This window comes from Rhodamnia argentea, chromosome 7 (genome assembly GCF_020921035.1).
Source record: "Rhodamnia argentea isolate NSW1041297 chromosome 7, ASM2092103v1, whole genome shotgun sequence".
In the NCBI taxonomy this organism is placed as follows: Eukaryota; Viridiplantae; Streptophyta; class Magnoliopsida; order Myrtales; family Myrtaceae; genus Rhodamnia; species Rhodamnia argentea.
Genome location: NC_063156.1, coordinates 29,355,397 through 29,370,723, shown reverse-complemented (window position 1 = coordinate 29,370,723; position 15,327 = coordinate 29,355,397). Strand labels below are relative to the sequence as shown.

Sequence of the window (15,327 nt, the reverse complement as noted above, 5' to 3'; positions counted from 1 at the left end):
AACGAAGCCCCTAGACTTCTGATGCATGTTCAATTTAGTTTTTGAACTGTACAAAAATGTTCAAAGTTGTCCTTGAGTTTCTGTCAATGAAGGACAACATTGAATATTTTCATAAAGTTCATGGATCAAATTGAACATGCACCAAAGGTTCAGGGATCTCATTGAACAAACTAAACGTTCAGGACGGCATTGAACATTGGTTTAACGTTCGGAGACCACATTGAATAGATTTGAAGTTCACGGACCGCATCTCAAGCTCAATTCTTCTTCTTGCCCAATTCCTAAAATTTCATGGTAAGATCGTATATGAGAACTTAGAATGGTATATCCAAAATATGCATGCGTTTCCATGTGCTGTGGTCATCGACAACGGTTCTTCGTTATTCCACGCAAACCCAATCATAAACAATTCAGGGGTTCTTCTATAGTTCTGATTCTCTCCGCTGTTAATAGATGTATAAGATCCTAGCTGTGATCTAAGCTACATTTGGGTGCTTACGCACCGATAGGAGTATCAGGACATGCAGCCAAACAGATGAAGACAAATTTGGAGAGCCGTCAGAAGTTGATGCAATCTCTTATTGGGTTCATTAATTTTGTTTTAGTTCCAGGAGAATCCAATGCGCCGAACTCCCTAAGCTTCCAGCTGGATTGAGTTTTCATTTGATTTCAATGATTAGATAGGTCATTGGCTTGCATACAAGATATTTTGGTGGAATGCCAAAAAGACAGTAGTATGCATGTTCTGTATCATTTCGATTACATTTATGACATGGGTCTTTTGCTCTTTGTTACTTGTTCGGCCAACAACTCGCCGTTGCAATACCTCATGAGAAATACCACGAAGCTACTCCACTGACCTTCAATATGCTATAACTTCAAAACACATGTTATAAGACATCATATTGCAACCGTGGCCTGACATTAGGGGAATTGTTCTATTAGTCCTATGATTTATTTTAAGGACGCAAATTCTGTTTTGAATTTTTCAATTTTTCCAATTTAATTATAAATCTTTGCACGAAATTTCGATGCCGTCCTTCCGATTAATGACATAGCGATCCGGTCTTTATTAGGATTCCTATTTGACAGACCGCCACAGCCGATAGTGACTGAATGGGCATCCGCAAAATAGCTTTAGGATTGTTTTGATAATTTTCCCACCTAACATATTAGTCGAGTAACTTAACAATACTTCCTTCTTGGGGAAACTATCATACCTTTATTTTGGTGTTGAGGAACTAAATTTCATGTGAGGTAGAGCCGGAGAGGATGAGTACTTGAGATATAGGAGGTTCCGTATATCTCCCTTTATTGTGCGTATGAACCTCGTTTTCACTTATTTTTTAGGATTGTACATATATCTCATTTGATTGCACATATTCTTAATTGTTCCGAATTAATTGTCTATGGATATTCTAATATCTTGAAAAACCTATACAAATTTATCTTCTGCATATTTTATCGATACCCGTTTTGTCAAATTTTAAATGCTTGCATGCGCTTGTAAGATTGTGTTTTTCTTAATTACTTTACCACAAGGTCAATATATTTAACCAAGAATTTTCTTAAGCTCTCTATTATTGAAATCATGGACCCGTGTATGAGTAGGACGGCCAAGAGAGCTCATTCACATATGTATTTTTGTAATTAAGTAGTTAGATGGAGGAAAACAGCAAGGCATGTGCAATTCCTATGGCGACATCTTCTCGGAAACGGATTTTGTCTTTTTCAAGACCAGAAACTCATGTGGGGCTGTTATTTTGAGAAGATGGAGCGCCATGTCACATCCGACGGTCCTCTTTGGATATTTATCCAGTCCAAATACATGCATGAGTAATTATTTCTTTAACTCCGCGTTAAGCCGTGATTAAGCGTCGAAATACGTGCTCTAAAGTTCTATTTCAGCAAAGTTTACGTAAAATTCAAATTTATGTGCACCACTTGCGCGAATGCGATTCAGGATTGCCAGTGATTACTGATGATGCACGTACGGGGAGACAAATTTTAAATTTTACAATATGATTCTAAGGGGTGCATGAACTAGAAATTGGTGCCCTCAACTCAAGAAGCCGTCCATGCTTTTGCTTATTGGCTTGAAGTAGCTTGCTTGGGAAATGGACGTGGGAGATCGAGAAAAAAGCCCCGAAGTGCGGTAAAAGAGATCATTTAACAAATACGGGTGCATGAATGTAGGGTTGTCCCCCATGCACAGGAACTCTCTCTCTCTCTCTAACTACCCCTCTTTCTCTCACTAAAAGTCCCTTTAAATAGCCTGAGGCATACGGTTGTTCGAAGCATACTATATTTTGAGCGAGTTCTGAATCCTTTTCGGGTGAGGGAAGGAGGGAGGGAGACGATGGTTTCTAGAGTGGAAGAGGCCACGAAGACAAGGCAACAGCAGCAGCAGCAGCAGCAGCACAAGGGCAGAGACTGTAATCACCAGCAACTGATGCAGTGCAACAAAGGGAAGGCCTCCAAGTTCAAGAGGAGCTCTTCCAATCTCGAAGAAGACGGGGTTTCCTCCGCCATTCTCTTGCTCGCCTGCATCGCCTGCGCTCCGCCCTTTTGATTCGCATGTACACAGAGCGATACACATAATGTTTTAGCTAGTGAGAGAGAGGGAGAGAGAAACATATTTATCCTTCACTTAGTAACTTTCATTTGCTTCTTATGCTATGTACCTTCCATTAGCATTATTCCTTCCCTGATTAATTCTGCATAAGAGGTGTCATCTTTCAATTGTGATTAATTTTATGGTCACCTTCCTTCAGGTCACTTCTCTTCACCGCACAAGACCAGATAGTTGATACTCTCTTCATCCTAGAGAAAGGTCGGTACTCGGCAGGCCATTATTACAGACAAGCAGATTGCGATGCGAGTGATCATTATCACATCCAATGGGCTGGTACTTGTGTACGACCTGTAGATGGAAGTGTTTGTATTTGTTACGATTTCTGAACACGAATCCAAACGGAACGCCATGGCATCGTAATCGAGTGACTGAATTGACGAGGCAATTCCGAACATTTCACTGCCAATGTAAACGCATAAGTAACATGAAAGGATCACGACATGAATTGCTCAGGCAGGTTCCCATTTATGTATGAAGTATTCATCCAATTTTTACTCTGTAAACTACTTCTGAGCTCGACCAACAAAGAAAATCTAATTCTGAGCAAAATCCAATATAAAACGATTTCTTGGCCATGACAATGACTCTGCCAAAATGCCAAGGAAGAAGAGCAGGCTCAGGCCGGACTTAGCATAGCAATTGACCCCACGTTGACCAGCGTTGGTCTCCCCAGTAGAACTTCTTTTCACTTTTTCATTTTTTTCCCCTAAAGGTTCAGTGTCCTGGCAGTGATCCTCTTAATTAACCTAATAAATAATCCCTTAAACCAAGTCTAGCGATAAGTCTAAATCAGTTCATAGTTTGAATCCACATAGTTCATCTTTTGTATCAAAATGTGAATCGACGAGTTCCATTATCGAATGAGACAGCCGAGCAGTAATAATTGCATTTGATATCGGAAATGGCCCAGGAAACAAAAATGGGATAGAAGAGAGAAAACAGATTGGATGAAAGAAATTTGGATTCATCCTTAAATATCATTCTGAGAATGGAATGCATTTTCCTCGTGCTTATCCATCAATGCTTCCGTCCTTTTTCGGCTCTACTTCTGTAAATTGTGGCATTCCTTCAAATTCACAAGAATAGAAGTTCCTTTCTATGGTTTTGGTGTGTTGATTTAGTCACATCAAAAGGAACAAGAATTAAGTGCAAGGTTTAGTTTTTCGTTCTTGCAATCTCCGGGAGTTACAAAAACTCTGCATAAAAATGGAATGTCCATTGGATCATCGATGGAGTCTCCAAAGGAAGTCCCAGAAAATCACAAGAAGAGAGGGCAAATGACATTGTTGGTACCGTCGAATCCAGACTGGAGACTTTGTTCATCACTTAATCCAATGCTTTGATGACCCACAGTCAACGATCCAAGGCCTATATCAACTCTGCATATCCCAGCATCAAAGCTTCCCTCTTCCTCGTTGAGCTTGTGAAACCACAGGAGATGGATGCGATAATGGTCGAGATCAAATCAAAACATGCCGTAAGACCATCCTATCCAACACCTTATAGCCTCAGACACTTGAAACTCTCTCTCCTAGATCAGCTTTCTCCTCCAGAATACGTCCCGATGATCTTTTACTACGCTGACATTGATGATAGTACCAGACTTTGAGCTCGAGCCAAGATCGGTTGTCGGAGGCCTTGACCGAGTTCTACCCTCTTGTGGGGAAAGTCAGAGAGAACCAATTCCTTGAGTGCAACGACTATGGGGCCGAGTTCATTGAGGCCGAAGTGAACTGTCCCCTCTTGGAGATCTTAAGATTGCCAAAAGTAGAGTTGGTAGATCAATTACTTCCTCGTGATTACCACATCACGAGATCATCCACGGAGTTCCAATTAGCAGTTTAAGTAAATGTTTTTACTTGTGGAGGATTGGCCATTGGCTTGTGCACATTGCACAAGCTTATTGATGGGGTCACATTTGCTTCACTAGTAAATACTTGGGCTGTTAAGTCTAGAGGTTCTAGTGACCATTTGTCTCCCACCTTTGGCCGCAACTGTTCGCGCAAAAAGACTTGTCGGGTTTATTGCCCACGCTAGACATACCAAAAGATAAGTGCATTACGAAAATATTTGTGTTCAATGGCTCTAAAATCGCTCTGCTGAGAGAGAAAATCACCAGCCACTTTTGCAGGGACCATCCTAGTCACAACGAGGTGGTTTCACCGCTTATCTGGAAGTGTGCTATGGACGGTCTAGAGCAAGATTGGGTTCCTTTGTTTCGTCTGTTTTGACACAGACTGTGAATCTGAGAGCTAAGATTGATCCGCCACTCTCAGAATCTTGTGCTGGCAATCTCCTTTGGCTGGCAATTGCACCTGGTAGTGATCAGATTGGATTGCACGACTTGGTGAAATAGATCAAGAAGTCGATAAAGGAATTTGACAGACAACATGTTTTAAAAATGCAAGGCGAAAGTGGTTTTTCCCTTGTCGTTGAGTCTCTTAAACAGATAGTCGAGTTGGTTTCGGCGAATGTGGACATATACAGATTCACTACCTAGGGAAATTCCATTTATATGAAGCTGATTTCGGTTGGGGGAAGCTGGTCTGGGTGAGCAGCGCTGGGCTCGTCTTCAAGAACGTTGTCGTCCTGATTGAATCGAGATACGGTGATGGAATTGAAGCTTGGGTGACCATGGAAGAAAAAGATATGGGTGTTTTTGAGAGGAACGAAGAGCTTCTTGCGCTTGCTTCGGCAACTGAGAGCCCTTCCTGTATGCTACTGAATTCTCGCCTTTGAGTTCTTCAATTAGAAGAATTACCTCGTTCCATCAGAATAGTTCTAATCTGAATAGCCTCCGTGAATCATTATCATGCTCAACACAGGTCTGAAAACTAACCTCGCCCAAGGACATAAACGTGAGTGAGAACGAATTAAAAGCGAATGTTAGCAGGCAGACACTAGGAGAAGCTGCGAAATGAAGTTGCAAATTCTTAAAAATTCAAGAATGTATTCACTGCAATTTCATTTTCGTCCCCGGAATTCTATCTTGCTGAAGAACAAACCAGTTCTGCCCTTGTCTAATTCTAATGGCAGATGGCTGTTCTTGTTTTTTTTTTGTTTTGGGGGGGGGTGGTTGGGTGGAATTCAAGTTGACATTCAATCTGCTCGATCTTTGATGCATTTCCTCCGCTCTTTCAATCGAAATCTATTGAAAAAAATGCATATCTCGATGAATACACATAGTCTCCCGCTTCTTTCTTGTATAACGCGATAGTAGAATGCAATCATACTTCGGAGAATTCTCCTTGACTTGGTTGGTGAGTAAGTTCAAAAATTGTAACAACTTCTGTTCTTTCTGTTCTTGTTGGATACTCGCGTCCAATGGATATGCCTTCATAGATCATGACGAACTAAGCTCACAGCAAGGCCAAAGATCGATCCGATAACAATGCAACGCGCAATGACATACTTGACTCATGCCCGGTGGCGGTATCGTAGCAGAGAGGAATTTTCTTTCTGTCCTTACGCGAGTTTTGCACTTCTTGATATTGTCTTCCGACCCAGCGTAGCAGAGAGGACTTTTCTTGCTGTCCTTACGCGAGTTTTGTACTTCTTGATGTTGTCTTCCGACCCAGCACAGCACTAGGGCACGTGCGTGCAGGAACCAGAATCTGAGACCCGGGCGCCTCCTATGGGGGCGTCTCATCATTCCTAATGATCTTTAATCGAAGGTTAGGATTCTGCAAAACCGGAATTCATCAGATGATCGATGCTTGAGATGCAAACATCAACGTATTGGATGCTGTCATTAGACTTTTTAGGCGAAATCTAAAAGTTCGGAAAGCACGAATTCGCTTTGGGATACAGAACCAGAAGCGGAGGAGTGCGAAAACAAATTTATTGCCACCGGAAAGCGGGAAAAAGACGGATGCAATCCAAAAAAATTGGAGGAATCTCCAAGACAATATGATTGATCGGAGCATTTTTCCCTCTATCCACAGCAATGCCGACTTCCAGGGAGACAACTAATTAAAGCCAATTTCTTTTAGATTATCTTGTGTTGGTTTATTTTTATTTTTATTTTTGTGCCCACATAGTTGTTGTGCTCTTCGTGTCTAGGAAACTTCGATACGAACAAGGAACCGCCTCGAACATGTCAATTATGAAAACTACATAAGTTGTCCGTGGCTGGTGTTGCACTCTTTCAGAGCTTCATTGAAAATATCTTCGGAGAAGAATTAGAAGAAGAAGCAGCAGCAGCAGCATTAGAGATAGATGGGTCATGTTCCTATTCAGGTCCCTGATGAGTTGTACCTTAACATTAACGACGACCTGACCATTGACTCTCTGAGTTGTCTCAAGCTTACTTCTTCGCCATCCTCGTCCTCGACTCGCGACCTTTCCACGAGCTCGCTCGATCATGAGGATATGCTCGCGGGTTGTGACCAGGAAGAGGAAGAAGAGGCGAGAGGCCAGCAGAGGCTCAAGAGGACTTACAGTTCCGTCGAATCGATTGGGAGCAACAGCCCCAGAGCTTATACCGGCGGTTTCGGCGGCGGCGGAAGCGCAATCCGCCGGTGCAGCAGCACGACCAGCCTCAACACCCCCCGGAGGCTCCACTTTCGCGACCACATATGGACATACACGCAGCGCTACCTCGCGGCAGAGGCTGTCGAGGAGGCGGCGGCGGTCTCCGCCATCCGTGGCGGAGAGGAGGACGGGTCGGCCGACGGGATGAGGCTCGTCCAGCTCCTCATCGCGTGCGCTGAGGCCGTGGCTTGCCGCGACAAGTTGTACGCGTCATCGCTGCTGTCGGAGCTCAGGTCTCGGGCCCTGGTGTTCGGTACCTCGTTCCAGCGAGTGGCCTCGTGCTTCGTCCAGGGCCTTGCTGACCGATTGTCCCTGCTCCAGCCGCTCGGGACGTCGGGCTTCGTCTGGCCGGCGGCAGCAGCAGCAGCGGCTGGGGCCACAGCCTTCGACGAGAAGGAGGAGGCCTTGCGGCTGGCCTACGAGATCTGCCCGTACATCCAGTTCGGCCACTTTGTGGCCAACACTTTCATATTGGAAGCCTTTGAGGGAGAGAGTTTCGTCCATGTGGTGGACCTGGGGATGTCCCTGGGCCTGCCACGTGGGCACCAGTGGCGGAGGCTGATCCAGAGCCTCGCGGGCCGGCATGGCCAGCCGCCGCGTCGCCTCCGCATCACTGCCATCGGCCTAAGCGCCAAGAAGTTTCGCTCCATCGGGGACGAGCTTGAGGCTTACGCGCTCAACTTGGGGATCAATCTGGAGTTCTCTGTGGTGGAGACCAATCTGGAGAATCTGCAGGCAGAAGATATCAAAATCTGTGAAGGCGAAGTGCTTGCTGTGAACAGCATTCTCCAGCTGCATTGTGTTGTCAAAGAGAGCAGAGGGGCTCTGAACTCTGTGCTTCAAATGATTCATGAATTGTCACCGAAAGTTCTGGTCTTGGTAGAGCAAGATTCGAGCCACAATGGGCCTTTCTTTCTTGGGAGGTTCATGGAGGCTCTGCATTACTACTCTGCAATTTTCGACTCTCTGGACGCGATGTTGCCCAGGTACGACACCCGGAGGGCCAAGGTGGAGCAGTTCTACTTCGCGGAGGAGATCAAGAACATAGTGAGCTGCGAGGGACCAGCGAGGGTGGAGCGACATGAGAGGGTGGACCAGTGGCGGCGGAGGATGAGCAGGGCCGGGTTCCAGTCGGCGCCAATCAAGATGATGGCTCAGGCCAAGCAGTGGCTCGGCAAGAACAAGGTCTGCGAGGGCTACACTGTTGTTGAAGAGAAAGGGTGTCTTGTTCTGGGGTGGAACTCCAAGCCCATTGTCGCTGCTTCTTGCTGGAAATGCTAAGAACAGAGCCCCAGCTTGAACCACGTTGTGCTAACGAGTGGCATCTTCTAGTGAAGTTCAAGGAACAGTTACAAAGTGAATGGGTTTTGCTTTCTGATGGACTTATAAATATGGCTTCCCTCTTTTTTTCCTGTAATGACAATAATCGACGCCTGCTAAGCTACACGGGGTTTTGTAGCTGTGTCGAATCTTCGGGTGCAAACACCGGACTTTGATATAAATAAGTGGCGCTCGCGCATGAGCTTGAGCACGACCTTTTCCGGTGCTTTAACAGATCAAATAAAAAGACTTGCGTGGAGGGACGATTTGTTTGGCATTGTGAAAGTTGTGAACACTCGTTATCCTTTGCAATGAAAGAAACACTGCTATAATCCATGAGTTCCATCTTGATGCCAAATTTTAACGACAACCTATCCGCGGTTCTATCAAACAGAAGAGTTATTGTTGCCACTACGGAAGGAAAAATCGATTGTGCAGATCAGAGCAGTCCTCTCTGTGACTGGCGTCGCGCCGCGGTAAGGGTGCTATGACGAACTTTGATCTCCTCCAAGCAACTGTCAGTCTGTCACGTTATTGAGAGACACATTTGGGAATTGGATCTTTGTCCGCTAGGAACCGAACAGACAAGAGAAGGCATCGTACAGAGTCCCCTGTTTTCTCGGCAACCCGGGTTGGGATTTCCTCTTTGGACTTCAGTGCAAGAGACCGAGCGAGAAACAAGGGAAAAGAAGGGTTTTGTCTTCTTGGAGCGGGGCATATGTGCTTCGGAGATGCCATCGAGGAAATAGCTCAAGCAAATTCAATGACTTCAGGATTCTACTCGCCAATGTGAATCAAAGAATTGAAAGATTATTTTAAGATAAAATAAAATACCGCCGACAATTTGCTACACTAGGTCGAATCTGGAAAATTAAATTTGCTTCCGCTCCTCTAATGTGGAGATTTTGGGAGTTAGTGCCCCGGAAATACTTTTTTCCTCTACTGACTATATGTATCTGCAAATTTCAAAATGAAAGCTCCAATTCCGATCAAGAAGTGAAAGAAATTAATTCACCAATCAAATCGTAAACGAACCCTGGATGCGAATGTTTGGTTCTAGTTTATTTTCTTAGCAAGTGGGTAGATGCGAAAAACAGCAAAAGGTGAAAAAGCAAGGACGTAATTGCAAAAGTCGCAAAAAATAGAGGCCCCAAACTATTTAACAGGCCTCAAAGCTGAGTAAGCAGAGAGAGAGAGAGAGAGAATGGAGGGGGTAGTAGGAGTAGCGGGGGGCATTGGAGGCGCGAGCGGCTGTGTGTCGTCGTCATCTCCAACTGCTGCGATTGGAAGTAATGGAGTTGTTTGCAGACCTCGAGCCGTCTTATCCTGCGCCCCGCCCTCCCCTAAGCTGCGCGCCTCCAATCGCCACCGTCTCCGCCTGTCGTCGTTCTCTTCGACCTCGCACCTGTTCTGCTCTGCTCCTCATGCTTCCCGCGGTCGAACCAGACCTCGCATTTTCCTCCCTCATTTGGTCGCTTCCTTGGTCTGCTCTTGCTCTCTCTCTCTCTCTCTCTCTCTCTCTCTCTCTGTAGTATTGATTGCACTAGAGTGCGAATTCCATGGTTAGGAGCTTATGTGTTCTCGTTCTTAGGCGAATGGGGGAAGAGATTCTGCAATTGACGCTCTAATTTGCATGTTGGAAGTCATTCTTATGAATGCGTGATGGCATTGTGGGCCGTTCATTTCTCTGCTTTCACGAGCTTGTGTGTATGTATAACCCTCTTTGAAGGTTGGTCTGTTTCTACTTATCTGGGTGTAGGAGCAAGTGGAAGAGACTTACGTAATGATAAAGCCAGACGGTGTTCAACGCGGCCTGGTAAGCTTCCCTCTTCTTTTGCTTCCCCTGATTATGTTGAATTGCCTGTGTCGAGCTTAATCCATTTTGAATGTCAAGGTTAAATATTCACTTGCCCAAAGCATGACATAGTGTTTATGTGTGTGCGGTGTCTACATAACTAGAAAACTTACCAGCATTGTTTATCATCTGTTCTCTGGACTGCGGATTCACAATAGGTCGGGGAAATAATTTCGAGGTTTGAGAGGAAGGGATTCAGATTGACTGGCTTGAAGCTCTTCCAGTGCCCCACAGAATTGGCTGAGGTTCTCCTCTTGCATACCCTTTGGTTTTATTCCTCTCTCTTCTACTTGCCTAGACCAGCCAAAACATTCTGTTGCCCATATATTGTCTGTTGCCCTCATCACCAACCATGAAGATTTTGAGATGATTTCTCTTCTCTTGCATGGTTGAACCATCAAGAGTACTTTGTTCATTCGTGTGTGATTTCAGGAACACTATAAAGATCTTCAGTCCAAGCCATTCTTCCCTAAATTGATCAAGTATATCACGTCTGGACCAGTCGTTTGTATGGTATGATTGCTTAATAACTCCAAGTTTCTGCTTTTTTGGCTTTGTGTTGACAATTGGAGTCGCTTTTCTTTTTAGATTTTATGAAAATCCTCTTGCTTCATAAACTCATTATGAGCTGCCTAAGAACTTATTGGGCCTTGAGGTTTCCAGGCTTGGGAGGGCGTCGGTGTTGTTGCCTCAGCACGAAAGTTAATCGGGTCAACTAATCCTCTACAAGCTGAGCCTGGAACAATAAGAGGGGATCTTGCAGTGCAAACTGGAAGGTTGGTACTTCACTTAACACTCTTAGTGAGCTTGTTTTCTTGGATGTCAATTGGTGTAAGATTTAATTGGCATTCTACTGTTGTTTATTACTCCACATTTATGCGTGTTAAGCGACAACATTTTATTTGTCTTTCTCGACAGGAATGTGGTACATGGCAGCGACAGCCCTGAAAATGGCCAACGTGAAATTGGTATGTACTATCGGACACGAGTTCTAGTATTCCAAACTTAATAGATCATTACCAGTTGCATATGCCACCTTCACTAGAAATAATTTAATTTTGAAGCGAGAGGACTTGGATCTTGAGTAATAGAAGCATTGTTTAGGGTTAATTGGTGTACGGATACACTGATTCCTGTGTAGATGGTCTCCACATGATGATGATTCATGTTCAATTAATGATGGAACAAATGTATTTCGAGATGTTTCAAATATTAAACAGACCCGTGTACATTTTCACTTGGCTACTGGTCAATGGTGGGATGATCACGAGTGTCTTTTTTATTGTTTCCCTTTATCTAGCCAAGGGGTCAAGGGCAATTGGAGAATATAGTAGGGAATCAATTTCCATGGCATCTTAGTTTTTCTCTTGAAAATTGGACAACAGTAGAGAGGATGCTGCTCTAATATTGTTGCGTGGCCTTATCATGTGATGGGAGCTACTTTCGTTGCTTGTCTTGTTACGAGTGTTGTTGCTGAGAAATAATTACCTTTCTCCACAGCTCTTTGGTTCAAAGAAGGCGAATTGTGCCAATGGACACCTGCTCAAGCTCCATGGCTATGGGAGTGATGAAATATCAATGCAATTCTGGAAGCTTTTTGGTTGACCACCTGTAATGTCGATTGCATTCTTTGTCTAAGTTAATGGTGCTTACATATCCGGATTTCCTTGTAATCTGGGAGAGAAACTTCGAAAAACTTTTGTACCGCGGCTAATGTATGTGTCGTTGCTTTTGACTTGGGGTTCCTCTCAAGCTGTTATAATGTGGAAAACCTGAATAAACTGTGTGATGTCTGACTTCATTACAGAAAGAATTGTTTCATCAAAACTGAGGTATAAACTTGACAAACTGCAGCTATATATGATCAAATTTCTTAGTTATGTAATCGACAACCATCTAGATATGAGCTTGTAACTTGTTTTAACTTTTTCAAGTGGAAACGAAACAAACAACAAATAACTCGATAGAAATAACAATGATCGAGGAAGGTCTCAATGAGAAAACAATGATTGGAGATCCAAAGCCGAAGGGGGTAACTGGTGAGAACATGGACCTCAATAAAAACATACCCAAGTTGTGATCCATTTGGACGAATTTAAACGTTAATAAATCTATGCGCCGGCTAAGTCCTTCCTGGTAAGTTTGAAGAACATACCTGCATACGATAAGGAATTCACAGACTAAATTGGAACCAAGATCTATTGCATGTACGCGTTTCCGATTTGGGCTATTTGGAATACCCGACGTGTATTCATACAGATTTTTGGACAGAAAAGCAATTGTCACAGAACTCACAAGTTAGAAACATTTTCGCAGTGGACACTGTACTTCTTGAAAGCCTAATATAATCAAAAGAGACATCAAAAGAGACATTTAGGCACTCGATACCTGATGAAACGAGACTTTATTTGAGACGACCGTACAAGATCGCCTTCCCTTAAATATTATGCCAAGTGAGTACAAGATCCAGTAAACAAGCACATAAAATAAAGGAGTGGAGTTTGCACCAAAAAGAAATGGAAAACAGCACATATAACACTATCGCTTTCATATCTTCTTTATCAGCATTAAAATCTTTTGGATGAAAATTCCCTCAAGGTTGTGTTTGTACGTTTCACAAGTTAATACAAACTAATAGTGCGATGAAGCACACAGTTTGTGCATAAACATTACAAATAACACAAAACCCCAGTCTGAGTGATCAATCTCTAAACTGTCATTGCTCAGGAGCCGACACATTCTTGTTCCATGTTTCCGAGAGACAGGTAATCCCCAGAACTTGGTGGGATGATCGACGAACAATTAGTCTCCATCGTCACCATTTTGCTATTTGTAGAAGAATAGTGTGAGCTTTTGTATTTGGAAAACAGATGGAGAATCGATACTTCACCTTTGCTTCGCTGTTTCAAGCTGACCATTGCATGAGCATCGCTGGTACTTGACAAGATACAGGCATCATTTACGGTTATTAAATTCTTTTCATGCAACAATGTGAGTTGCGAATGCGAAGGATTTGGACAACTACAGTCGCACTCCATGTTCATCGCATCCTCACAGCTGGAGCTTCCTGCAGAGTAATCATCTGGCTGCACGAACTCACTTGTTGGCGAACCTTGGATTTGCTGTGAACCCTGTTTAAGCTTTAGAAGTGTTGCTTCTGCACCCAACAAACAAAAATAAGTTTTTTTCAGTATACCTTCAGATTCAAGCTCCTTAAAAATTCCTTCCACTGCATTCAGCCTACAAGATTACCAATTGTTTCTGATATCTCTCAGATTCGGCGTCAACAATCCAACAAGCTTGCTTTTGTTTCAAAAAGTTACTATACAAATATAGAGGCTACTATGAAAAACGAGGATGAATCATCAGCCAAGTGTTAAAAAAAAACTACTAGAAGTATGCCAATCTTCTAAGAGACAGAAGCAAAGGTTCCTCTCTACCGTGATTATCTCCATGCAGTCTCTTCATTTTAAAACTCAGTGCTAGAGTGTTAACAGTTTGGCAAGAGAGGCATCAAGTTCCGAAGATTTTATACTTCAGTATTCAGAGCGGAGCTATTCTCGCAAGTTGGCGACAAGGTGAGAATCTAAAGCATTGCGCTAACAATTTACAACGTGATGACAAGGGATCCCGAAATTAGGTGGAAACAAAAAAACTCTTCACTGATCTCCACCATTGTGGAAGAGCTCCTCGGAGAACGTCACCGTCCAAATATTGCAACTTCCGTATCGATACACAACAACCCATCAATCCGATTGATAGATTTGGAGACATTCTAGACCGCGAAACATCGACGGGAAGCTAAACACGGAGATCCCAATTCTATTTCATGGAAGGTCCAAGAAGCAACTTCTTTCAATGGTCAGCGCGGGCGCAAACCCAATCATCTTCCCACCCAGCAACTTCAATTTCCGCCAAAGCAATTCAAGGGAGTACACGACACAATCCAATTTGAAATGAACAGAGGAAGGAGAAGAGCAACAAAATCTAGAGGAGAGTACCGTAGACGGAGAGAGAATCGTGCTTGAGAAGCTTAGTCGTTGACCTCTCCAAACTATCTGGCGACGAAGACGGCGCTCTTACTCTTCCCAACATCTCTCTCTCTCGAATCGCAGAATAGGAAGGAGAAGAGGCACTGAGTGGAGAAAAGAGAGAATTTTTGGCGATTCGGCTCGCGGGAAATGATTTCAAGACGAGCGCGAAGACGAAGCAGAAATCGTGGCGTAGCAGCAGAAGAGTAGACTAGACGCTTCGCCAATATTAGGCCGGGCCGACCCGGTTTTAAGCCCGTCGACCCATGTCTTGTTCCCAATTGGGCTTTTCAATGGGCCGGGCCAATTCACTTCGACCTATAGCCCGTGTCCTCTAATTAATTACTTCTCTGCTGGTTTACTTTTCGTTTTGAAAAGTAAATAAATAATTACCTTAGGTGGCTCTTCCACTGTGGCCACTAAGATTAGAGATTGCTGACTAGGAGTTTTTCCCATTCAGAAAAGCGACTTTCGTTAATTTAATAACTACAAACTCAAGAGTCTGATCATTATCATTAACTAATTATTTTGCATGCATTGTCAACCTGTTTTGTATATAAGACGATATTACCTATAGTAGTTAGTAACTTACGAACTTGGCACAAAATTTCCGTATGGAAAAGTAGGACTTAATAGAATTGGAGTTAGTCATATTTACACGTAGTAAATAACTTCATTGAACAAAAAAGACAACTTTCAACTTTTATGGTGGATTTTGCTAATGTAAAGATAGTTTATAAGGTTGTGATTGGGTAAAATCAACACCCGTAGGAATCTTTAATTTTGACATCGGTGATTTAGAAGGCTTCGTTTGTTTCGCCAAAAAAATAAAATAAATGATTTCAAAAACATTTTACGAAAAAGGATCGCTTACATCGCTTTTGATATAATTAGACAATAGAAAATATTTTCATTATCGACAACAATTTATTTTCAAATAGTTTCATGACCAA

At 43.3% G+C, this 15,327-nt stretch overlaps 4 protein-coding genes across 5 annotated transcripts; 3 read left to right on the top strand and 1 right to left on the bottom strand.

The window, feature by feature from the left end:
- Positions 1-3,989: 3,989 nt before the first annotated feature.
- On the top strand, positions 3,990-5,374 carry LOC115749494 ((13S,14R)-1,13-dihydroxy-N-methylcanadine 13-O-acetyltransferase AT1-like). Its single transcript, XM_048282667.1, has 4 exons — positions 3,990-4,230; positions 4,503-4,564; positions 4,872-4,953; positions 5,085-5,374. Exons 1-4 carry the CDS (start codon positions 4,074-4,076, stop codon positions 5,372-5,374), a joined length of 591 nt encoding a protein of 196 aa, XP_048138624.1. The 5' UTR covers positions 3,990-4,073.
- Positions 5,375-6,626: 1,252 nt separating this feature from the next.
- Positions 6,627-8,564, top strand: LOC115749466 (GRAS family protein RAD1-like). The gene has a single exon (XM_030686284.2). The coding sequence runs from the start codon at positions 6,854-6,856 to the stop codon at positions 8,447-8,449; it is 1,596 nt and encodes a 531-aa protein (XP_030542144.1). The 5' UTR covers positions 6,627-6,853; the 3' UTR covers positions 8,450-8,564.
- A 1,095-nt stretch (positions 8,565-9,659) lies between these two features.
- On the top strand, positions 9,660-12,170 carry LOC115749470 (nucleoside diphosphate kinase 2, chloroplastic). The gene is made up of 7 exons (XM_030686290.2): positions 9,660-9,971; positions 10,248-10,304; positions 10,502-10,588; positions 10,776-10,856; positions 11,007-11,119; positions 11,262-11,311; positions 11,844-12,170. The coding sequence occupies exons 1-7, from the start codon at positions 9,693-9,695 to the stop codon at positions 11,909-11,911; spliced, it is 735 nt and encodes a 244-aa protein (XP_030542150.1). The 5' UTR covers positions 9,660-9,692; the 3' UTR covers positions 11,912-12,170.
- A 562-nt stretch (positions 12,171-12,732) lies between these two features.
- Positions 12,733-14,799, bottom strand: LOC115749473. 2 transcript variants are annotated; one of them, XM_048282758.1, is made up of 3 exons: positions 14,345-14,799; positions 13,211-13,500; positions 12,733-13,116 (listed from the first exon to the last, which is right to left on the bottom strand). In XM_048282758.1, exons 1-3 carry the CDS (start codon positions 14,436-14,438, stop codon positions 13,060-13,062), a joined length of 441 nt encoding a protein of 146 aa, XP_048138715.1. In that variant the 5' UTR covers positions 14,439-14,799; the 3' UTR covers positions 12,733-13,059. The 2 variants fall into 2 exon arrangements, with proteins under 2 accessions (XP_048138715.1, XP_030542152.1); XM_030686292.2 differs by having other exon boundaries at positions 12,733-13,500; positions 14,345-14,794.
- Between the last annotated feature and the right edge of the window lie 528 nt (positions 14,800-15,327).